The sequence below is a fragment of the Mus caroli genome, unplaced genomic scaffold (genome assembly GCF_978045245.1).
Source record: "Mus caroli unplaced genomic scaffold, Mus_caroli_1 scaffold_2, whole genome shotgun sequence".
NCBI classification, from domain to species: domain Eukaryota; kingdom Metazoa; phylum Chordata; class Mammalia; order Rodentia; family Muridae; genus Mus; species Mus caroli.
Window position 1 is genome coordinate 176,124,286 of NW_028227257.1, and position 25,388 is coordinate 176,149,673.

Below are 25,388 nucleotides of genomic sequence, written 5' to 3' on the forward strand. Positions count from 1 at the left end.
GATAGATAGATAGGTAGATAGATAGATGCATACATATATAAATAATATTATTGTAAAAAATAATTTACCTTTGGAATCATCTTTGTTAGAATCTTTGTTCTGACTTTTTTCATTGTCTTTGAACAAGATGGCTGGAACAAATGCTTTCAAATCGATGAGGTTTTCATAAAAATTCCGAGCGTCTTCATCTTCCCAAATGCCACCTTCTAAGTCATATTCTCCAGGTTTGCCGGGTGTAAATATGTCAATTCCGGGCCCATGCTCTACAGTACATCGTGAGCAGAGAGCACATGAGAAACAGGAGGTAAAACTTTTCATTCATTTTCAAGCTTGTAGCCAATACATCTCCATGTTTCCAGTGACTAGATTCTCTTCAATCAACAAGAACTTAGGACTGCATGTGACCGTCTCTCTTTATTCTGATTTGTTTTGCTTTGAGGCAAAGTTTCTCTCTGTAGCCCTGACTTTCCTGGAACTCATTCTGTAGACCAGGCTGGTCTTGAACTTAAGAGATGGACCTGCCTGTATTCTGAGTGCTGTATTAAAGGTTAATGGTTAAGAGTCACCATGCTTGACCTTTTTTTTTTCTTTTAAGATTTATTTTATTCTTATTTATGTGTGTGGGGGGGCCTGTATGAGTTTATTGGATCTGGAGTTACAGATGCCTAATGGGTAACTAGTCACCAAACCTGGGTCCTTTGGAAGAGCAGGAGGCAGAGTCAGGCAGATTTCTGAGTTCGGGGACAGCCTGGTCTACAGAGTGAGTTCCAGGACAGCCAGGGCTACACAGAGAGACCCTGTCTTAAAGAAAGAAAAAAAAAAGAGTAGGAATTTTATTAATTTGTTAGTTTATTTTTATATTCTGAGCAGATTACTCTATGGTAACATGTAAGGGAAGAGAGAGGAGGGGAACTGAGAATAAATACACAGTTCTCCATTCTCTAAGAGATGGCACTGGGAGGGAGACTAGGACTAGAGCTTATTGACAGAGTACTGCCCTCCAAAGTCCTAGGCCTTGAGTTCTCTCCTCAGTACCTCTAAACCCCAGGAGAAAAGAAAGGTCTGCTAGGGTCTAATCCTCAGAACACATGGACAGGTGGAATGAGAAAACCCACTCCACAGAGGTGTGCTCTCATCTCCACATGTGCACCATGACACTGATAAGCTCTTCACACATGCACACAGGAAATAAATACACAGGTAATTAATCACGTGGATTAAAATTAACCCTGCAGAGGATAATTATTCACTAAATGTTATTTTTAAAAAAAGACCAGCAGAACAACAAAACACTGGCTCCTTATATGTCAGAATGTGACAAAGAAACAGAGACAGAGAGAGAAACCAAGACAGAGAGGAAAAGAGAGACAACATGGAGGGAGAGGAGGAAAAGGAAGGGAGGGAGGGAGGGAGGGAGGGAGGGAGGGAGGGAGGAAGGAAGGAAGGAAGGAAGGAAGGAAGGAAGGAAGGGAGAAAAACAACAGAGGAAGGCATCTGACATCAACCTCTGGCCTCACAACACACACACACACACACACACACACACACACAACAAACAAGTAGAAACTGAGGAAGTCACTGGACATTTACCTGTGAACTCCATACACATGAACACTCATATTCCATGCACATTCCTTATGTACATGTACACAGATACACCACAAAAACACACTCTAGGGCTGGTGAGATGGCTCAGTGGGTAAGAGCACCCGACTGCTCTTCCGAAGGTCCGGAGTTCAAATCCCAGCAACCACATGGTGGCTCACAGCCATCCGTAACGAGATCTGGCGCCCTCTTCTGGAGTGTCTGAAGACAGCTGCAGTGGGCAAATGTGCTGCCAAGTTTGATTACCTGAGTTCAATCTCCAGAACCGCAACAGTTAAAGCAGAGAACTGAGTCCTCAGGGTTGCACGGAAGCGTGAGTGTGGCCTTACCTTCTGGTGTGGGTTTGTCCTGAGGAAGATCGGGCATATTTTCATCCAAAAGGTCCGCTAAGGACTGAGAGTTCGCCAGCAGCTTCTGGTACGACATGGCAAACTCCTCATATTGCTTGTGCCTGTCCTCACTTAGCTCGCCTTTGGAGTGCAGAATGCGCCTGTAAAGAACGAAGACTACGCTGATGAGCTGTCACAGTGAACACGGCCACATGGAACAAAGAGTCAGACAGTCTTATCTTACACAGAAATGTAACATAATGGTCTTTACTAATGTTTCTAATCTCACATTCTCAGGATCTACCCTAAAATTAAAATACATACAACAAAAACCCAACTAAGTTCACTCAAAGATGATAAAATATATATTCAGAATCACCATAATATTTAACTTTCTTAAATAACTAAAGATCATCTAGTACTTTGTTACAAGAATAGAACCCTTTGGCATACAGCTGATCAGAAGTATTTACTCCAAATCACTAGCTGATTTTCAGAAGCAACAGTTGTGAGAAGAACCAGTTATCCTAAACCTCAACAATGACGGTAAGAAAATATATTTAAAAATTTACTGTAGAATAATTAAGTTATTTTGTTAAAACTATGCTTTCCTAAGACACACTATTAGCCAAAAATACTCACAGCCACAAAAGTCGGTTTCTAACTATAACAGGCTTTAAGAGGTTCAAAGCCAGAATTATCATCCATGAACGTCTATGATTTAAATCAAGAATACCTTTTAAGCCGGGAGTGGTGGCGTACGTCTTTAGTCCCAGCACTTGGGAGGCAGGGGCAGGAGGATTTCTGAGTTTGAGGCCAGCCTGGTCTACAAAGTGGGTTCCAGGACAGCCAGGGCTATACAGAGAAACCCTGTCTCGAAAAACAACAAACAAACAAGCAAAAAAGAATACCTTTTTAAAAAAATCCATTTCTCTAATATAATCAGTTTTCAATTTACAGTATTAGTTATTTATTGACCAGATAAACTGAAATGATCAGCCCACTTACTCAAAAGCTTTCATGGGGAAGCCCAAGGATCTAATTCTTCCTACTCCACAAAAAAGTACTGTAAGTTGCTCTTGATTACTAATATTAAACTACTGGAAAATAACCAAAATGTATAAAGTCAACATTCCCACTCTACTGGTACAGACAGTTAAGACTTACACAAAAGAATGCAATTTGTTTGACACTAAATATTTATCTGGTAGTATAACTGTTATTTATAAACAATGTTATACACATAAAAGATGTTTTGTAGGATGGTTGAAATTGGGTCTCCTGTAGCCCAGGCTGTTCTCAAGCTAACTCTGTTGCCAACGCTAGCCTTCGACTCCGCTAGCCTTCGACTCCATAATCCTCCTGTCTCCATCCCAACTTTCAACAAGTTTTCAAAAAACAACTAAGAATTTTAAGTTAAAAACATTTCCAAAAGTAATATTTAGGGGACTGGAGAGATGGCTCCGTGGTTAAGAGCACTGACTGCTCTTCCAGAGGTTCTGAGTTCAATTCTCAACAACCACATGGTGGCTCACAACCATCTGTAATGGGATCGGATGCCCTCTTCTGGTGTGTCTGAAGACAGCTACAGTGTACTTATATAAATAAAATAAAGCTTTAAAAAAAGAAAAAGCAATATTTAGACGTTTCCTGCTTGACACTCTTGTTTTCTGAGGTGCTGTCTTCTTATAGAGAGAACCTGTGTGAGCAGGGGTGTAACTGTGGGAGAGCACAGGCCCTGGGTTCTAATCGTAGAAACACCAAAGAAGAAAGGAAGGGAGGGGAGGGTGGAGGGAAGGAGAGAAAATGATTTAATCATCAAGTATGCTTAACATTTTTTTAAATTTTCACTCATTTTACAACTTAAAAGTAAATTAGCAATTTCTGGTAACAGTATAACCATATTTACCTAGGCTAAAATTATTTCTCTATGAAGACCAAAACTATTTATTGTCTTAAGTTTTCCCTGTTATTTACTTCAAAGTAATGTGATAAGCAAAAATAAGTTTTAATGCACATGCAGACCTAACACCGATATGCATAAAATATATAAACAAACAAAAGTTTCTTTCAGCAAGTTTATAGATTTTAAAACTTGAAACAATATGTATATTCATGAAAGAAACTAACGTTACTATGAACTTATCAGGATATTTAATCAGTCCTAAGAAAATCCAGAAAAACCAAAAAGTGATTCAAAGAAATACTGCCCCCTAAATGATTGTAGTTTTAAACTATTCAGTGGGTTATCAAAATGGACCAGCCATCAAGCCCGACAACCCAACTTCTATCTCTGGGACGCCAATGTTGAAGACAAGTAGATGCACACTGTTATACATACACACCTAAACACACATGCATATAATACATACATAAATGTAAATTTTACATTTTAAATAATAAGAATAATATGCAAATTATTGTCAAAGGTGGAAAGAACTAAAGAGTTTATTCTAAAGACAATTCTGAGCTGAGGCAGTGGTTTGCAGGCCTTTAATCCTACTCAGGAGGCAAGGACAAGCAGATCTCTTGAGTTCGAGGCTAGTCTGGTCTACAGAGTGAGTTATAACACAGAATAACCCTGTCTTGAAAAGCAAAAACATAACAAAACAACAAAAGGAGGGGGGCTGGAGAAACGGCTCAGAGGTTAAGAGCACTGTCTGCTCTTCCAGAGGTCCTGAGTTCAATTCCTAGCAACCATATGGTGGCTCACAGCTATCTACAATGAGATCTAGTGCCCTCTTCTGGCCTGCAGGCATTCATACAGGCAGAATGCTGTATGCATAATAGATAAATAAAACTTAAAAAAAAAAAAAAAAAGAAAGAAAAGAGGGATGGTGAGATGGCTCAGTGGGTAAGACACTGACTGTTCTACTAAAGGTCCTGAGTTCAAATCCCAGCAACCACATGGTGGCTCACAACCATCTGTAATGAGATCTGACAACCTCTTCTGGTGCGTATGAAGACAGCTACAGTGTACTTAATTAAAAGAGAAAAAAGACAATTCTGTTAGCAGAGATACTAATAATAATTTCAGTATAGTTAATGAATATTACCATGCACCACTGGGGTCAGCAAGATGGCTCAAAGGGCAAAGTGCTTGCCACAAAGCCTGATGAGCTAAGTTCGGTACCTAGGAATCACACAGTGAAAGACGAGAATCAACTTCCAAAAGTTGTCTTCTGACCACACACATACACTTTTAAGAAAAAAAATGTAACATGATCACAGTGTTTAACAACAAAACCAAACCAAGCCAAACCAGGGTAGGAGAGCCTAGAACACAATTTAGAAATGTATTTGTCTTACAAGTCCTAACTTCTTGGTCATCTGAGGAGCATATATTCAGTCCACTGAAATCTACAACACTAAGAACTTCTGGCACATAAGCCTTAAGTATCTATTGTACCCTGACTTTAAACAGAACTACTTCAGGATCGACTTCATGTTCAAGAACTTGCATAGGACTAGATTCAAATCAATGAGTAAATTTAATTCAAAGCACCTAGGTTCTAGTTCTGCTCCAGTTCCTCTGAGACCAAATTAAAACTTTAAAACTGGAGCTAACCAAGTAAGTACATATGTGGTGAGGGCACACACAAGCAAAAAAAAAACATCCATATGTATAAAATAAAACAAAGACTGAAACTGGAGAGATGGCTTGATAGTTAAGGGCACTTGTGGCTCTTCTGGAGCTCAGTTAGATTTCAGCACCCACGTGGTGGCTAACGAGTGTCTGTAATTACTATGCAAGAGGCTCTAACATCTCTGTGGGCACCATGAATGCATGTGGTCAACAGACAAACATGGAGGCAAAATACACATAAAATAAAAATAAATATATCTTTAAAAAATAAGCTTTAAATCTTCAGAGACACCCCTTAACCCTCCCTCAAATCTTATTCCTGCTTTTTGTTTTGTTTTTTAAGAAATGGGGTCTCAGAGGTAGATCACTCGTCTAAGCCTTGTGAGGTGCTAGGTTTAACTCCTAGTCTAGAAGGAAGGAAAGGAGGGAGAGGGAGAGAAGGAAGGAAGGAGAGGTCAGTGGGTCTTGTAGTGCAGACTGGCCTTCAACTCAATGTACTACCCAGATGGTATGAAATTAGCAATCCTCCTGCCTCTGGATCCTGAATATTATGGATTGCAGGCATCTACCACCAACCCCAAGACCACGATCAAATTCTTTATCAACACTAATTTATCTAGTTGCTAAATAAATATGTACTTAGGTTAAATATTTAGTAAAATCCAGTAAAATATTTCCTCTTAGGAAAATAGAAACAGATTTTGGGTTGTTTTCTAACTACATCATACACGGAGAATTTAACTTAGTAAATAGGACAGGATACCAAGAGTGATATCTAATTTGATCACGTATTTAACACATGCTTACTGAACAGCTCACAGAATCTACAGCACCCTCTAAAACTATTATGATTTTAGCAACAGAATCAGGCATCAAAAGTACTGAGTGGAATGGAGTTCTGACTCTAGCTTTGTCAAGGCCCTGGGTTCAGCCTCCACTAAAGATTAAATTAAAAACAAAACAAGACAAAAATGGAAACTTCACCTTTTTTTTCCTACACATTGCCGGGACCAGAACTCAGGGCTTCATGTCTGGCAGGCAAGCATTGTACCTGTAGCTCTACTCCTCACCAAAATGTCTTAAACTGCATGAGAAGGTTAGCACTGACAATGTAAGCAAAGCTATGCTAATGATCTTCATATAGTATTTCAATCCTTTTAGAAGCACATCTCTTTGCAAAGCTGAGCTGAAAGCATTCTTATGAAACCACTGTTAATCAGAGGTCAGTGAACTTTTTCTGGAAAGAACCAGAAAATGAATATTCTAAGTTTTCTAGACCACAGGATCTCACTGAAAGTGCTCAATGTCAGTGTGGTAAACAGTGTCGGCCAGGCAGTGTGGAAATGAGCTGACTATGCTAAGATAAAACAAGAACAGTGAGATATCAACATAATTTCACATTTCACAAAGCATTCATTGCCTTTTACATTTTTTACACTAGGCACTAAACCCTGGTCAATGACCTGCTCTGGCATTAGTCAAATCAATTAATCATCACCATTAAATGTTTATGAACTACCTTGGTCCCTCTCCAGGACTGCACAATGCTAAGGTAGTAGTGCCCTCTCACAGATGCAAAAACCCAATCCCAAGTCTTTTATTTTTTTTTTTTTTCGAGACAGGGTTTCTCTGTGTAGCCCTGGCTGTCCTGGAAATCACTTTGTAGACCAGGCTAGCCTCGAACTCAGAAATCCGACTGCCTCTGCCTCCCAAGTGCTGGGATTAAAGGTGTGTACCACCACGCCCGGCCCAAGTCTTATTATGACAAAAATATGTATAAAAGAGATTTCTTGCCTCTCACACCAATAATTCCAACACTCTGGAGGCAGAGGAGAACAGACCACCGTAAGTTCAGGGACAGCCAGGCTACATAAGTGAGACTCCATTTCAAAAAAAAAAAAAAAAAAATCAAAAAAAGGAAAAAGTAAAACTTGTTTTATTCTCCAGATGGTGGTGGCGCACACCTGTAGTCCCAGGCAGAGGCAGGAGGATTTCTGAGTTTGAGGCCAGCCTGGTCTACAAAGTGAGTTCCAGAGACAGCCAGGGCTACACAGAGAAACCCTGTCTCAAACAAACAAAAGCAAAACCAATGAGACATCACCATCTAGAAACACCCTAAATGTCCTCCAACTACCAGGGCGGGGACTCGCAGAGCCTCCAGAGAGCTGTGACTGAAGGCATGGGCGCCACACTCACTGAAGGGTTTTTTATGTTACTATTCTAACCCTGACAGAAAACATCGAGCAGTTCACTCTTGAATCAAGCATTCACCTTAATGCCTCATATTAAAAGGCATACTTTTTCCTTCCCAGTTTTTCACTTCTATGATTTGATTTTTGTTATTCTCTTTTATTTTATACAGATTACTTATTTGCTCTATATTGCCTTACAAATAAATTTTTACAGCAAGCAGAGCAGAGGTAGGAATATCAGAGTTCAAGGCTGGCTGTTGGTGTTAAACAATAATGACTCACTCAGAGATTTTCAGAAAGATCAAACAGGCAATACATTAAGTATTTTAAACATTTTTAAAAGCACTGAAGTAGTGCCTGGCGCCATTAAAAAGCGCGTGTACACATCTGATTCACAACAGAGCCCACATTTATATCAAAATTAGAACACTACTATTCTCTCCACTGGAAGGCTAGGAACACTGACCCAAGAATACAGAGTAAATGACAAGTCTAGTTTGAACCCGATTACCGGGCTTCTGGAGTCTGCATTATTAAAAAGTAGACTATGGCTGACTCTAAAATTAAAATTAATCTGTTTTGTACATTCTATTAGAATTAAACTCTCTTAAATGTACATACTAAAAGCAAACCACCAAAATCAAGGTGCTATTTTAAATTCTCTTTTTAACCAAAAATATAACCCGAACTCCTCTGGCTTGCATTAGAATTGGTAAGGACTGGCCGCAGTAAGAGGGACTGAGAGAATCACAGCCCTGAGAAAAGGAACTTGATTTTGTCATTGGCTCTTCACATTACCTGGGCAAGTCCTCAAATTCCTTCATCAGTCACCTTCAAAATACAGGTATTTCCTTTAGGGATATTGTGAAGACATCAGTAAAATTATGCATGTAATTCATTATATTGATAGAAAATGCTATTTTCATGGAAAAAAAAAAGTACAAAAACCACTGTAAAAAAGTAAAAAGCTTCAATGCCAGATATTTTGATCTATGAAACTGTGGTCAGGATGTAAATTAATTCATTTTTTAAAATCTCAGCAAATATACAAACATCCTTTTAAATTTTGACCTTGCACGATCACAGAAAATAAGACACATAAAATCTTGAAGATATGGTCATAACTAAATCCAAGAAAAAAAATATACTGTTTTACCTCCCATTTGCTCATGTCTTGTCAAACTATCACAAAAATAAGCCATAAAGTTATATTAAATTTTCTTACAATCTCACTTAAATTTGGTTATAATTATCTCTGGAAAAGACACTGGTGAGTACAACGTAACTGCATTTATTCAAATATTTATGTCGGGCGGCGGTGGTGCACGCCTTTAATTCCAGCACTTGGGAGGCAGAGGCAGGCGGATTTCTGAGTTGGGAGGCCAGCTTAGTCTACAAAGTGAGTTCCAGGACAGCCAGGGCTACACAGAGAAACCCTGTCTCTAAAGACAAAAAAAAAAAAAAAAAAAAAATGTATTCATTTCTATGTTAAATTCATTTGAGTTGGTAAATTAAGAGGAAGTAACAAAACAAGGTTCTTGTAACACTGTTAGAGATTGCTTAAGGAGAAAATGCAGTGAGGCAATCTCTTTTTTTTTTTTTTTTTTTTTTTAAGGTTTCATGATAGGGTTTCTCCTTGTATCCCTGGCTGACCTGGAATTAGCTCTGTAGGCTACCCTGGAACTCAGAGACATATGGGTCTTTGCCTCCTAAATTCTGAGAGTAAAGGCATTGACCACCAAAGCCAAGATACATCTATAACCTTGAATATACGGTCATGAGGCAATATCTTAATAATGTGTAAATATTACCAAATGATCAAAGTGGGTAAAGCCTACTTGAAGGAAATTAAGGTAAAAGCAATTTAAAATTAAGTAAATTTTAAATCAGCATATTTAAGTTTCAACATTAGTCAAACGAATAGTACTTCTTGGATTTTATTAGCAGTAGAGAAAAGAGAATGTTTGAATTCTATTTACAACGTTTACTAGACTTTAAAACTGAATCGCTATTGCCAACGAGTCGAGCAACCAGGAAAGGACTACTTTAAAGATATTAAAACCAAAACTTGCTACTCTTTCCATCAATTACCAGTGTGGACGCTTTAGAGAAGGGGTTCTCAGCCTCCCTAATGCTGCAACTTTTAAATACAGCTCTTCATGTTGTGGTGACCCCAATCATAAAATTATCTTCATTGCTATTTCATAACTATAATTTTGCTGCTGTTATGAACTGTAATGTTAAGTATCTGTGTTTCCTGAAAGCAACCCCACACATACTTCTTTAGGGGCTTGGGTTAGAAGTGTTAGCCCAGCAAGCACAAGCCCCGGCTTCTGTCACAGCACCAAGAAACAAAATCATTTGAGTATTGAGAACTTATTACTTTACTGAAAGAAAATCTTCTGTTAACTATAACATTTTTATGAATCAATCTTATTAAATGTCAAAAGAACTAGTAAGAGCTCTATTAACAAAAACGAATACAACAGAACAGTTATCAAGCATATAAAGCTATTAACTCCAATCATCAAATATTAAAATCCACACATGCTGTTAACTCCCCACAGCTGGTTAAGATCACATAAGCAAAATGTATAATAAGCATGATTCTTTTAAAGTAAAAAAAAATTTATAATTCCAATTTGTCAAAGTTCATCTTACCTAAAGTGTTGCTGGTCAAAACTATAAATTCTTCGGGGGCTTAGAAGCAGTACTGAAGCATAATATTATAGGCCCCAGTATGAAAAAAGACTAGTTAGATAACTCATTATCACTCTCACATTCATTCATTCATTCCAGTGCCTTCAAGGAAACACCAGAATTTATTTTATTATTATTTTATTTTGTTTTTGAGACAGGGTCTCTGTGTAGCCCAGGCTGTCTTAGAACTCACTCTGTAGACCAGGCTGGCTTTGAACTCCTTTGAAGAGATTTGCCTGCCTCTGCCTCTGCCTCCAGAGCTGGATTAAAGGCGTGCGCCATGGAACCCAGCCAAGAAAGCACCAGAAATTTTGAGTCAGTCTATGTCTAAAACTTAGCTGGACAGAGCTGGGCCTGGTAGCACAGACCTGATTTCAATACTTGGGAGGCTGAAATAACGAGGACCGTGAGCAGGAGGCCAATGTGGGTCACACATAAGACTCAGAAGGACAACAACATTGACTGAATCCAGTTTAAAGTACAGAGTTGCAAGCATATAGAGTAAGACTCCCAAGCTCTAAGAACAGTGCTTTCTAACAGATTAAACAGCAAAATCACCAAGAGCATTTACCATTCCTAGACTGAAAATAGTGCACTTGATTTTCCTGAGACGCTGAATAAATGCATAAAAAATTGTAATTGCATGTGAGTCTCACGTCCCTTATTACTCAGTTTTCTAGGCTACCACCCCTAAGAGAAATCTTAGTAGAGAAACTACTGCCCGTGATTGACATCTGATGGAAAACAACGGCTGGGTCGTGTCTTCAAAGAAGACACTTTTAAAAATTGATTGCTTCAGAAGTAAATCATAATAAGGTATTTTCAGAAGGACACTAACCAAAAGAGATTTTTGAGTTAATCCATTTCTCAAGTTTATTATTTTTCCTCAGCTGGGTTATCTGCATCTTCACTATCAAAGCTGATTAGCAACTCAAGTATCTTGAGCTCAAAGTAAGCCAGATATCAAATACTTTCTATTAAGATTTTCTTCACATGCCTACATTATTGCATCAGTAAGCAGACAAAATATGCTGCCAACAAATGACTTTCATGTTGTTAACATCAATCTATACTGGAAGTAAACTCTAGAAACTGTAGATTAACAGTTCTGTTATTGCTGGGTGGTGATGGCACACATCTTTAACCCCAGCATTTAGGAGGCAGAGGCAGAACAGCCTGGTCTACAGAGAGTTCCAGGACAACCAGGGCTACACAGTAAAATTGTCTTGAAATCACCACCACCACCACCACCACCACCCTGGCAAAAAACAAAAACAAAAAAAAACCCAACCCAGTTCTGTTATCAAAGCAGCTAAATTTTCGAAGAAAGGCCACAGTAATAAATGAACAGAAGATATGCCTATCAAAACCGTATAGGGGCAGGGCATGGTGGCGCATGCCTTTAATTCCAGCACTCGGGAGGCAGAGGCAGGTGGATTTCTGAGTTCAAGGCCAGCCTAGTCTACAGAGTGAGTTCCAGGACAGCCAGGGCTACACAGAGAAACACTGTCTCAAAAAACCAAAAAAAAAAAAAAAAAAAAATGGAGCTTCAGTGTAAAAAAATCCTAATAAAAAGATAGAAAGACAAATGACAAGAAGAACAAATCAGAACCAAATGTCCTAAGGATAGTGAGTGTCTGGAAAGGACTGAAAAAGTGCTGAATTGGGCTGGTGAGATGGCTCAGTGGGTAAGAGCACCCGACTGCTCTTCCGAAGGTCCAGAGTTCAAATCCCAGCAACCACATGGTGGCTCACAACCATCCGTAACGAGATCTGGCGCCCTCTTCTGGAGTGTCTGAAAACAGCTGCAGTGTACTTACATATAATAAATAAATAAATCTTTAAAAAAAAAAAAAAAGAAAGAAAGAGTGCTGAATTGAACACAGCTATCCTGAAACGGGACACATCTGGCAGATGCAAATAGGAAAGAGAAGTGACAGGGATCAGACAGACATGTCTCACAGCGGTATTAAATCACTGTAGCTTCTCTCTATTATGATACTATAAGGCTAGAAGTAAATACGTAAACTCTACAAAGTAGATGGTAAAACCCATCAGGTGTTTACAAAGTCAGTTGTGATGCATGTGGCAGACTGTAAAGGGACAGCAGGATGAAACTGACAAGGCATTATGCAAATCACAATTAAAAAGATTTAAATACATGAAAATTAGTATTCAGAACCATAGACAAGAGTGGCAATTCTGTTTCTAGTTTACTTTTTTCTTTGAGCTGGGATTTCATTACGTTGCCCAGAAAGTATAATTCTCACCTACGTGACCTTTGGTCACCAGGACTGAGCATCAATAGGACCCTAACAATATGCTGCTACAGTGACACAGTCACTGCTTTTTCTGGTTAAATCAATCACCATCCAGGGTAAGTGCTCACCCCAGTCCTCCCCTACTGCATGCTCATGAGGACAGAAAAAGGTATGCCTCCTCATTAACTGCCGATCAAGAAAAGTTCTAGGGCTGGTGAGATGGCTCAGTGGGTAAGAGCACCTGACTGCTCTTCCAAAGGTCCGGAGTTCAAATCCCAGCAACCACATGGTGGCTCACAACCATCCGTAACGAGATCTGACTCCCTCTTCTGGAATGTCTGAAGACAGCTACAGTGTACTTACATATAATCAATAAATAAATCTTTAAAAAAAAAAAAGAAAAGTTCTAGATTCCTAAGCCTACAATTTAACTAGGGGTACAGCACTCAGCTAAACAGAACTGCTATTACTCCCTTCTGTATGTACAGCCCAGACCTCCAACACATCAACAGCCTCATTAAAGTTGGCCCAATGCCCACAAACTGTCTAGCTGATTGTTGTCTCCTCAGAGCAGGAACTACAGTATCTTCTGACAACTGAGTCTGGTTTCTAACAGGGTCTTTTCACCAATGACCAGAGGACAAAACATGACACTTTAAAACTGCAAACAGGAGCCCTCAGGAGGAGCACTCCTGTGGATGCACTTTAAAACTTACCCAAAGGGAAAAAACAAACCAAAACAGGTATCCAAGGACACTTTTCACAGCTAACTTTCTGCTACTTCTCAGAATTCTGATCTGAAACACCACAGCTAATGCATGACTCATTTTCTTTACAGGAGCAAGTAACAGCAGTGACATTAACAACTTAAAATACAAAACAAGGAAAGCAAACCTGTTAGGAGGCGTGCTGAAACACAGAAAAATAGTAGCAGGTCAGGTAAAGTGACAGAAACAGAAAATCTACTCCTCAACATTAATAAGTTTTTTTTTACACCACAGGAAGAAAATATTATTAACAAAGCAAAACTTAGCACCTTCTTACTGGGGTTCTTTAAAATCAGAAATAAAGTCTATTGTAGAGTCACATCTAAACATGAGTACTTAAGACTATTACACTGCTGAAATTTTCCTGGAACGCTAAGAAATCACCTGTAAGGAGCCCTTTTCCATAAGTTCTCTCAGTGGCAGGAGACTTTAACCACTCTAAGTGCGAGCTCCACAATACACTCTCAATGCTGAGAAACCTTGGGAAATCACCTGTTTTGCCTCTCAGTGTTCTGCAGCTCCCTGTGGTCCCTTTTCAGGTGCTTGGTCAAAGACGTAAAGTACTCTTTCAGAAGGTGCTGGAAAGGCTGCTGCCTCTCTGCACTAACGATCTCACTGGGAGGGAAGCTCAAACTAAACTTCTCTGCAGCACTCTTGACTCTCCTCGGTACGAGTCCAGCAATGTCATCTCCACAATGGCGACAGAAGCTGATCACCACGGAGACATGAGTGTGGGACTCTCGGTCAGCATTGATAATACTTTTTAGCTGTTCATAGATCAAGGAAAGGCCTTCCTTGTCAGTGAAAATCCCCACTATTGTCAACTCTGCAATGAAACGCAAGTCAGTTCTTAGCTTGGTAATGTTAGGCGTCTTCTCCTCTTTCCTTGCTTCAAAATGTTTTTTCCACACCTGAAGAAGTGAGGGTGCAAAGTCAGCGTACCGCTGGTGAAAGAGAGAGCAGAGGTGCACGGCACAGTTCACATCAGAGATCTTTAATTTTGCTTCCACAATGGAAGCTACGGCTTCTGCAATGTATTTGCTTAAATTCAGGCCATTAAAATCATGAGACAAGGAGTCTCTCTGTTGTTCCGTAATTGTTTTGAGTTTCTTGACAAAAGCGGTATTTTTCTTTAAGCTTGAATCTAGGCGGCTAAAGAAGTTTTCCTCTGGTCGGTTGTCTGGAGCATTTTGGTTTTTGCTACGCAGTTCCTTTCGTAATTGATGGCGTTCCCAAGCCTCCTGATGAAGCTGAAGAGATTCTTCTTTCTCTCTATGTAAAAGACAAAACACAGATAAACATACACATTTTGAAAGTCAACGAGAAACTACAAGGTAAGTATAAGAATCCAAGAGGAACAAAAGGAGCAAAAAGAGCCTCCACTGCTTTTGTTGCCTTGGGGTCCTGCACAACCTGAGCCTTGTGCATGCTAAGTGGGCACTGGGCCTCTGATTTGCACTCGGCACCTCTTTCATTACTTTCAAAGGCTTTGTATTAATGATTCAATATACTGACAACACAGTAAATTATAGCACCTACTGGGGTAGAATGATTTCCAATAATTTAAACTGTTAATCATTCTGTCCATTTGTGAGTTCAACTGACCTAAGACTCAATGTTCAATATGTAAAATATAAAATGATATATGCCTGAGAATATGTAAAATGTTAAACAAAAGCATTGGGTAAACAGAAAAACATTTACACATGAAACATTTCAGTTAAACCACCATTACAAAATGTACTGAATTGTCAAGAATTGTTTCTCCATACTCCTCATTTATCAAACAACTAGTAAAGGCCAGCATGGGTTAAATGAAAAACCTCCTCCCCTCCCCCCAACACACACCAAAGAAGATCTGGGACTGAAGAGATGGCTCAAACTTAGGAACACTGGCTGTTCTTCCAAAGAACCCAGGTTCACTTCTGAGTACCCACATGGCAGCTCACAACAATCTTGGACCCCAGGTTCAGAAGATCTGGTGCCTTCTTCAGGCCTCTAAAGGCATTGCATGTGGAGCCCAGACATGGATGTTGGCAAATACTGATCTTCATATATAAAATAAAAATCCATGAGCATGAGTAATAAGAAACACTCACGACTTAGGAAGTCCGGGAAGGAATCTAGGAGAACGACCAGTTTAAAATCCTTTAGTGAGTACAATAAACTCAATTCAACCTAAAAGAACAGCTAAAAGCTGGCAGAACTTTTTTTCACCTAGACATTTAGAAAAAAGTAATGACTTGGGGCAGGGGTGGAGACAACAGAGAATTTGATTTTAAAATATGAGAACATATGTTTTGTTTTGGCTTGGTGTTTTGTTTTTTGTTTGTTTGTTTGTTTGATTGTTTTTGGTTTTCCAGACAGGGTTTCTCTGTATAGCCCTGGCTATCCTCGAACTCAGAAATCTGCCTGCCTCTGCCTACCAAGTGCTGGGATTAAAGGTGTGCGCCACCACACCCGGCTGAACATATGTTACATATGTTTTAAAATATAAATTTGTGGGCTGGTGAGATGGCTCACTGGGTAAGAGCACCCAACTGCTCTTCCAAAAGTCCGAAGTTCAAATCCCACCAACCACATGGTGGCTCACAACCATCCCTAACAAGATCTGACTCCCTCTTCTGGAGTGTCTGAAGACAGCTACAGTGTACTTACATGTAATAAATAAATAAATCTTTAAAAAAAATAATAAAAGAAAATAAAATATAAATTTGCAAAAAAGTAATTTTCTTCTTTTCAGCAAAAATCACTTCTTAAATACCTCACTCAACTCTAGGCCCCTTGCCCATCCTATGCTGAGAGCTACAATGTATTAATACAGGAGCTGCATCCAGGTATACAAACCTTTCAGTCATACACAAACTACAGGACTTGTAATGAAAAGAACAAAAGCATAACTCATTATACATTCAAATTAAGCAAATCAATTTTACCCTGTACTGAAATGTTTTAAAGTATAAAGACCTTATGAGCAAATAAAATATAAAATCCCTATATGCTTTAAAATATTCTAGGAAAGGACTTGGGGAATTGCCTTTCAATCTCTAAGGCTTTGGGTTCAAGCCCAATGGCCAACTCCACTAGTATACATACACACACACACACACATACATACACACACACATACGCACACACATACACACACATACATACACACACAAGCACACACACATATAATTTTTTTAGAAAACTAGGTAATTATTGAATAGGGCAGATAAGGGATGTGTGGTAAGACTATAGTTTATTATTCCATTTTATCTTCATAAATATTTGAAATTTTTCGAGTCAAAGGTTAGGCAGTGGGGCTGGAGAGATGACTCAGCAGTTAAAAGTACTGGCTGCCCTTCCAGAGGACCTGGGATCAGTTTTCAGCACCTCTTGGTGGCTCACAACCACCCATAACTGGTTCCAGAGATTCCAACACCATCTTCTGGCCTCAGTAGACATGTGTACAGACATACATGCAGGCAGAACACCTATATACACAAAATAATAAAAAAATCTCCAAAAACAACAACAGGAAAATTAGTTGTTTTCAGTTATTTTAAAAGCACTTTGAAGCCAGGTGTGTACAATGTATGCCTTTAACCCAAGCACTTGGGAGACAGAGGCAGACAAGTCTCTACAAGTTAGAGGCCAGTCTGGTATACACAGTGAATTCCGGGACAGTCGGAGCTACATACATAGTGAGAGCCTGTCTCAGGAAAAACAACAACAAACAACTTTGAAGGGGCAGAGGAAGTGCTGTGAAAGCAAGTATGTTTATGAGTTAAAATTTTGGTGGAAGGATCAACACATACTACACAAGCCTAACAGCTGGGCTAAGCCCTAAAGCCCACAGGAGAAGGAAAACAACAACTCCTGAGCATTGTCCTCTGGCCTCCATGCAAGTAGGCACCAAAGTGCACATGCACACATGCAATTTAAAAAAAGTTTCTAAAATTTGGAAGAAAAAATAAGCAAGAGATTCTGAAGAATCATGGTTGTGAATATTCTAAAATTGGGGACTAGTACTGCCTTCCATACCTCTCTTCCTTATTTAAAAGGGAGAGACTAGGACTGGAGAAATGTCTCAATGGTTAAGACAATTTGCCACTCTTCCAGAGGACTCCTGTTGGTTACTAGGACCCACTTCAGATGACTCACAACTACCTATAACCTATAACTACCTATAACCACAGCTCCAGGGACTCTGATGCTCTCTTCAGGCCTCCTGGGTCACCTGCATAGACACACACACACACACACACACACACACACACACTGTTTTTGTATCTTAATGGAGAGATGGAGTTTTGTAAAGTGTAGTTGCTCAGTCAATTTTAGTTGAAGGGCACCAGCCTAGCATGCAGAAGGTTCTACCCTTCTCTCCACTGAGGGGCGAGAGGGAAAAAGGTTCGACAAACAAAAACCCAGGTCACCCTAGACTCATAAACCACTAAAGACTGCAATACTTAAGAACCTCACGCATGGTCAGGGGAACCCAGGAGACAAGCTGACATCCGGCCAGACCCCACACTGCCCATCATGTGAAAGAGCCCCTTCCCCACTGCACCCTTAGGTGCCCACTCTCACGCCTTCACCCAGCCCAGGTCTCTTACTTCAGCTGAGCAGCCGCTTCCTCCTGCTGCCGCTTGGCCTGCTCCTCCTGCTTCTTCCTCTCTTCCTCTTCCTGTTTCTTCTTTTCTTCCTCTTCCTTCTTCTTTAACTCTTCCTCTGCCTTCACCTTCTCTTCCTCTTTTTTCTTGCGTTCCTTGTCTTCCTTTTTTCTCTTATCTTCTTCCAGTCTCTTCTTTTTGTCTTCTGGGACCTTACTGACCTCCTTCTTGGCAGTGACCTTGAGGTCGTCCCTTGGTTTCTCCTTGCTGCTCACTGGGCGCCTCTCACTGCAGTCTTTTTCCTTGTTGTTTAATAAAGATTCTTTTTCTTCCATACTTGCTGACTTTTTACGCTCAGCTGGCATTATGTGACCCAGGACAACCTGTAAGAATAAAAGAATGTCAGTACTGTGGGCAGAGTGGCTTTTATTTAACAACATGGCATTATTTTTAAAATAAAACATATTAATGAAGCTTGGCAACCATGAAGTTTTAAAATGCTATGAAGTAGCATGGTGCTGCCTTAGAAGCTGGGGATGTACTGGTGGGAAAGTGCCTGCCGAGCTCCCACAGCACTCAACGCCCAGGGCCATTACAAAAGTCGGTCACATCCTATGTTTTATTATTAGTTCTTCTATATCTAAGGTTGTTGTGTGTTATTTTGTTTTTATTCTTTAATTAAGGAAACTTTTAAGCATAAAAGTGGGCTGGGCACCGTGGTGCATGCTTTTATCCTGGCACTTAGGAGACAGAGGCAAGTGGACCTCTATGAGTTCCAGAACAGCCAGGGCTCTAGAACCCTGTCTCACAAAATAAACAAAACAAGCCGGGCGTGGTGGCGCACGCCTTTAATCCCAGCACTCGGGAGGCAGAGGCAGGCGGATTTCTGAGTTCGAGGCCAGCCTGGTCTACAAAGTGAGTTCCAGGACAGCCAAGGCTACACAGAGAAACCCTGTCTCGAAAAACCAAAAAAAAAAAAAAAAAAAAAAAAAAAAAAAAAACAAAATAAACAAAACAAAAAAAGGGGTAGTAGAGCATTTAGAACTTCTAGACACATATCATCAGTTCCAACCATGATTAACTTCAAAACAATTCATCACTGTGACTGGAAACATCATGAGTTTGAACCCATGCTTTTTACAAGTGTTAAGAACAATGCTCATCAGTAGGCCAAGGTAGGAACTGCCATGAGTTAAGGTCAGGCCGTGTTATATAGTTTTAGCTTTAGCTATACAGTTAAATCCTAACTTAAAAAGGGGGGGTGGGGTGGGGAGTGGGGCAGGCAAGGTGGCTCAGTAGGTAAAGGTGCTTGCACCAATTCTGACCACCCCAGGAACCCACATGGTGGATGGAATGAGAGAACCAATTCCTACAATTTGTCATCTGACCTCCAAATGCTCTAAAGAAGTAAATTTTTAAAAAAGGTTTTTAAAGGAATAAGAAACTGGGGGCTGGTGAGATGGCTCAGTGGGTAAGAGCACCTAACTGCTCTTCCAAAGGTCCGGAGTTCAAATCCCAGCAACCACATGGTGGCTCTCAACCATCCCTAACAAGATCTGACTCCCTCTTCTGGAGTGTCTGAAGACAGCTACAGTGTACTTATGTATAATAAATAAATAAATCTTAAAAAAAAAAAAAAAAAAGGAATAAGAAACTGGCCAGGTGTGATGGGGCACACCTTTAATCCCAGCACTCGGGAGGCAGGTGGATTTCAGAAGCCAGCCTGGTCTACAAAGTGAGTTCCAGGACAGCCAGGACTACACGGAAAAAACCTGTCTCAGAAAACCAAAAAAAAAGGATAAGAAACTGAACTTTCAGGATGTAGCTCAGTGGACAAGTGCTTAGCATGTCTTAGGCCCTGATTTCTATTCTCAGCATTGTGAATAAAGCAAATAGGTTTGACTATTTTGCTGTGACCATAATACTCTGAGAGAATGCTATCTAACATGAGGGAAGCCCAATTACCAGCAACTCCAAAAATGAGGAAAGAGACAGAGAGCCTGGTTTACTATTTTATGCAATATTCATGAAATGTATTTACACAAGAGAATAGTTACAAAGCAAAAACTCTTGCTTCCTACTAATTAATGAACAGAAAATAGAAGAGAAAATTTTACCCCATTACTATAATCTTATCCCTTTTTTTTTGTTTTTGTTTTTGTTTTTTCGAGACAGGATTCCTCTGTAGCCCTGGCTGTCCTGGAACTCACTTTGTAGTCCAGGCTGACCTCGAACTCAGAAATCCACCTGCCTCTGCCTCCCGAGTGCTGGGATTAAAGGCGTGCACCACCACCACCCGGCTCTTAACAAACTTTTAAAATAAAAAAATGTACTCTCTCAAATTAGAGCAGGCCTTCAATCTCATTAGTACAAGACAATATTTATAAACATAATGATTAATAAGACCTGTATATCCTGTTCTGTATCAGTCAGTAGGGTAGCCAGAAGGCCAGGAGTTTCTAAGCCTCAGCACTATTATCATTTTGAGTAAGTCTGGTGTTTTGGGGTTTTTTTTTTTGATTGTTTAGCAGTGCTAGAAATGAAACTCAAGCTTTTTGCCCACATGTTAAGCACTCTACCAGCCTACAAGATAATTCATTCTTTGTGGAATCAAAAGGTTGTCCTATATACCTGAAGCAGCTAAGCACGTCTGTGCTTCCTGTGTAGTAAATGACAACAAATTACTCCAGACAGTAATAAATGCTTCTGAGGAACAGAAGCACCACTGACTGAGAAACTGCTGCATTAAGCCACTTAACCATGAATGCAGCTTAAATAAAACTTGTAACCCAGCTTACTCAGGACCACCGTATTTCAAGTGTTCAACTTCCCACGACCAGTGGCTTCCAAGCAAGGCAGTGCAGATACCAAACATTTCCACCATCACAGAAAGTGCTATTTGGACAGCGTTAAACAAACACATCCTTAACTGGAAACTACAGATACTGAAAGAAAAAACCTATATATCTCACTAAAATGTAGGACTTCTCGGAAAATATATTTCTCTACCCTAGAGCTAGTTATCTCACACAATTTTTTGGGCACTACTTTTACGTTTTAACTTCTAAATTATCTGCAAGTTACATACAAGAAAATTCACAATATTATTTACAAAGTATAAAAGTAGTTAAACTTCTTGGTGTCTTAGTAAAAGTTAAGGATATACAAGTATTCTTAAATATTTTCAAGTATGGCATTTAAATTATAGCAAGAAATCCCAGGTTAATAGCTAAAGCCTTTGCAATAATAAATAAAGTATAAATAAATAAGGAATTTATTACTTTAGAGTTAAATATTATCAGAAAGACAGCCTAGACCAGGAGAATTCTGAAGGTACACAGCCAGCCTAGTTGTCAGTCTTTACCTTCCTTCAGCCTCCCTTCTTTTCTCATTTACTTTCTTTTTCTCCAGTATATGTCTACCTTTAATGTGAAAACACCACACTCTAAAACAAACCTTCAAACAGTATACTACCAGTATCTAGTCACAGGAGCCATATAAACATTTTATGCACATTATCTCATTTAATACTAAAATTTTTATGAGGAGGGTATTATTTTCCCTACTTATAAATGAGTAAACTGAGACTTAACCAAGTAACGTGACCAAGGTCTCCACAGCTGGTGAGAGAACTGGAATGCGAATTCAGTCTGAACCGAAGAACCCTGAGAGTCCCAAACTATGAGATGGAAGACTTGATCACAGACACCTAACTATGACAAATCATAGAATTAGGAATCTCAGCGGGAGGCTCTGATAATGGCTAAGCACTGGCGCCATAATGTTAGCTTACTGGCACACTCTGGCTGGACGTACGGAGACAACGTAATGTTTAAGGTAACAACACAATTGTATTTAAGTGTATTAATCATTATACGCAACAAAAATTTATGGAATTTGAATTTTGTGATTTGAAGTAACAAGATATTTCAAGATTATAAGAACATACAATTCTCAGACAACAAAAATGACATCAGAATTTATAACTAAAGTGTTCCTTACAAAATTAAAATTCTTCTATAGAATCAACTCTCTTTATCTGACAAATCCATGAAAGATCATCATTTATGAGCTCATCAGGGTCCCAAGCTTTCATGACTCACCAATATTCACTTTTTAGTTTATGTAAATAACTACCACACTAAAAACAGTAACGGTCAGTGACAAATTAAGACAAATCCTGTTTCTGAAGATGGTAAAACAGATTCCCAAAAAGATCTGCAAGTCTTGGTATCAGAACCAAATTTCAGCTAACAAACTTATAACTAAAGACCAGGCAGCAATACCACTTGAGCAAACAGAACAGGTATTCAAGTCAGCCTTAAGTCTGCATCCCAGCTTTGTACCTTACTACCTATGGAAATCAGGCAACTTAACTTCTCTGTCTAGTTATCTGCCAATAAAATGGAGCTGTTGCTGCCCATCTTAAAGAGTTACCTATTGCATAGTAGCCACCATAAAGAAAGACACTAAATGCTGGGTGGTGATGGCGCACACCTTTAATCCCAGCACTTGGGAGGCAGAGGCAGGCGGATTTCTGAGTTTGAGGCCAGCCTGGTCTACAGAGTGAGTTCCAGGACTACACAGAGAAACCCTGTCTCGAAAAACCAAAAAAGAAAGACAGAAAGACAGACAGACACAAAATGACAGCTCTCTTTCAGGCCTGACACTGTAAAGGCCATTACAAGATGAGTGTTTTTTAGGATTAAACAGAATATGGGGCTCTACCCTCCAAGCTTCAGGGTTACGCTGAGTGTTCGGCAATACAAGCTGCCAAACACTACCCAAATGCTTCGGTACCTACCCAGGGCTCATTTCCACTATGTTCACACTCACAGGACTGTGTAAACCAAGTACACTAGAAAACAAACACAAAGCTGGGTGGTGATGGCGCACGCCTTTAATCCCAGCACTTGGGAGGCAGAGGCAGGTGGATTTCTGAGTTTGAGGCCAGCCTGGTCTACAGAGTGAGTTCCAGGACTACACAGAGAAACCCTGTCTCGAAAAACCAAAACCAAAACCAAAACCAAAACCAAAACCAAAAATAAAAAGAAAACAAACAAACACAAATCCAATGATAACACACTTGAATCCTGTCAATTTAAATTTAATAAATTAAATCTAATAAAAGCACTAGATTCTTATTAATAACAGCTAAATAATTCACCTAGAGTGTCTCCAAATTTCCCATGTAATATTATATTAAAGAAGTGAATATAAAAATTAGTGGTCTTGAAATTGAAATAGAATCAACTTTTACAAACTACTCTGCTAAGTACTCAGACAGCCCTTAAAAGGAAAGTATGATTGAAAAGCACCTTTCTAGCTCCCAAAATACCGCTCCGGGCACTTGGTCTGTATTATTTTAGTTGCCTTTCTAAATACATTCTAAACTTCCAAAGGAATGTAAAAACTGGTTTACTAGTAAGACAGACTCTAATGCAGTGTCCTGGAGAGAGGACAGAGAATGGAGCTGTCCCCTAGTACAGCTCTAAGTTTGCTAAGTACCATATGGTCTATGTATGAAATCACAATCAGACTGCTCTGAAAACACTACAGAGTAAGAGAATGCTGGTTTACCTTTCAAGTCTGTGTTTTGAACTCAAAATGTTCTAAAGGTAGAACAGCACAGAGATATCTTCCGGTTTCTGAGTTTATTCTTTTACAAAGTCCTTATATATATGTATGAGACTTATTCAAATTTTTTCAGAAATTTCACCACAGCTCAAAAGTGGCTTTCCTGACGATCTGTACGACTTTTATGAACCCCTAAAAACTATGACAAATGAGAAGGGTCAGTAACAGTCTTATTTTCATCTAATGTGTCAATCGGTACATTTAAGGTTTTCTAAGAGCAAGGCTATTCGCTTCCATGCGTACCCCAAAACCTGTAAGCAGCCTCTGCTAGGCTCCTCTTTAGTTCAACAGTACCTGCTTGTAAGGGAAGTAATGAAAGCCTTGAGTTAGAGTCGAACAGTCAACCAGCCTACCTAATGAAAAGGAAGTAAACCCTAACAGCCCCGTTGCCCCCCATCCGCAGGTCCGCTCCAAGCCTCTTCCCCAGCACACGCATTACCCACAAATCTCCCACAAACCCCCGCTGGGGTTCAGGGTCCCACCATTGACACACTTCCCGTCCACAACTCCGATTCCGTGGGGACATCTAAGCCCCAAGCCTAACTTCTCATCCCACACTCCCTCAGACCGCAGCCTCTCGAGCTCGGCTGCCTACTCCACATCTTCCCCGCTCCCTCGTCCACGCTTCCCTCCGGACCGCTGAGCTCGCCCCAAGCCTCTCCTCGCACTCTTCCACGCCCCCGAACACCTTCCCCCTCCACGGCAGGCTCCTCCGCCTCCAGCCCCGAGGCTGGGCCCAGGCATGCGGGGCAGACACCTCTTCCATCGCCCCTCACGCCGGCCTCGGCCGAGCCGAGACATCCCCCCCACATTGACCGGAGCCTCCCGGAGAGGGGTCTGAGGAGGACGACGTCCGATCCGCTCTCCCTCCACTGCTCGCCGCCCCCGGAGAGCTGGAGTGCGGAGTCGCCTCTCGGGTCCCTCGGGGAGCAGGAGTCCGGGCCGGTAGCCCTCCGCGCCAGCTCGTCCCTATCGTCGGAGTGGAGGGGAAGGAGGATCCCCGGAACTCACCTAGTGCCTGTTGTCAACATTAGCCCCGGGTTTCCCAGCACCAACTCCAGCGCTCGGGCTCCCCTCCCCTCCCCCCGCCGCTCTCGCAGCCGAGGGCCCGCCTTCCCTCCGCTCCCCTCCTCCCTCCGCCCGTCGGCCCGCCCGCCCGCCACTCACCAACGCGGCCCGGCTGCTAGGGGGGCGGGGCGGAGCGCAGAGGGAAAAGACGAAGGCTGCCCGCACGACTGCCTAGTCCAAATGGACCTTCGTCTCTGGTCCCTCGCTATGTGTTCAGTCCCTCCTCTGGGTTAAGAAGTGATCAATCTATACCTAATCTCGAGGATGTGCTTCTCCTCCAGTCATTTGTTGAAATTCTCCTATCTGTAAATTTTTGTGTACAGGCAATTAATAGGACAACCGCTTCCAGCACCTCCAATCAGGGCCCCAGCAGAGGGGAGGAGTGTTCCAAGGACCGGAGGCGGGAAGTGGATTGGTCGTCAGGAAAGGGAAAGCGCCTGAATTGGAGATGCGCAGGCGCAAGCGATTCACGGCTGGGGGCGGGGGAGTGGGGGAGCGAGAATGAGACGGGGCGGAACTCTAAGGAGGCATAGAAGAGTGGTGGGATAGTAGAATTACCGGGCGCTGTTGAGGTCAAGGTTGGTAACTTAGTTCTCTGAAGGTTGCCTGATGCGAACGTGAGGAACTGGTCCAAGGAGGCAA

At 40.8% G+C, this 25,388-nt stretch overlaps 1 protein-coding gene across 3 annotated transcripts in view; it reads right to left on the bottom strand.

Annotated features, from left to right (window-relative positions):
• The window catches only part of Upf2 (UPF2 regulator of nonsense mediated mRNA decay), a 105,822-nt gene extending 81,009 nt beyond the window's left edge, over nucleotides 1-24,813 (bottom strand). For 2 of the 3 annotated variants that reach the window (XM_021185922.3, XM_021185904.3), the window contains exons 1-5: nucleotides 24,690-24,813; nucleotides 18,045-18,424; nucleotides 13,933-14,712; nucleotides 1,935-2,095; nucleotides 69-263 (exon numbers count right to left, since the gene is read on the bottom strand). In XM_021185922.3, the coding sequence (XP_021041581.1) occupies nucleotides 69-263; nucleotides 1,935-2,095; nucleotides 13,933-14,712; nucleotides 18,045-18,406 (1,498 nt within the window). In that variant the 5' untranslated portion in view covers nucleotides 18,407-18,424; nucleotides 24,690-24,813. Of the gene's footprint in view, nucleotides 1-68; nucleotides 264-1,934; nucleotides 2,096-13,932; nucleotides 14,713-18,044; nucleotides 18,425-23,621; nucleotides 24,059-24,689 lie in introns of those variants that run through there. The other variant, XM_021185914.3, reaches the window with a different exon arrangement.
• Between the last annotated feature and the right edge of the window lie 575 nt (nucleotides 24,814-25,388).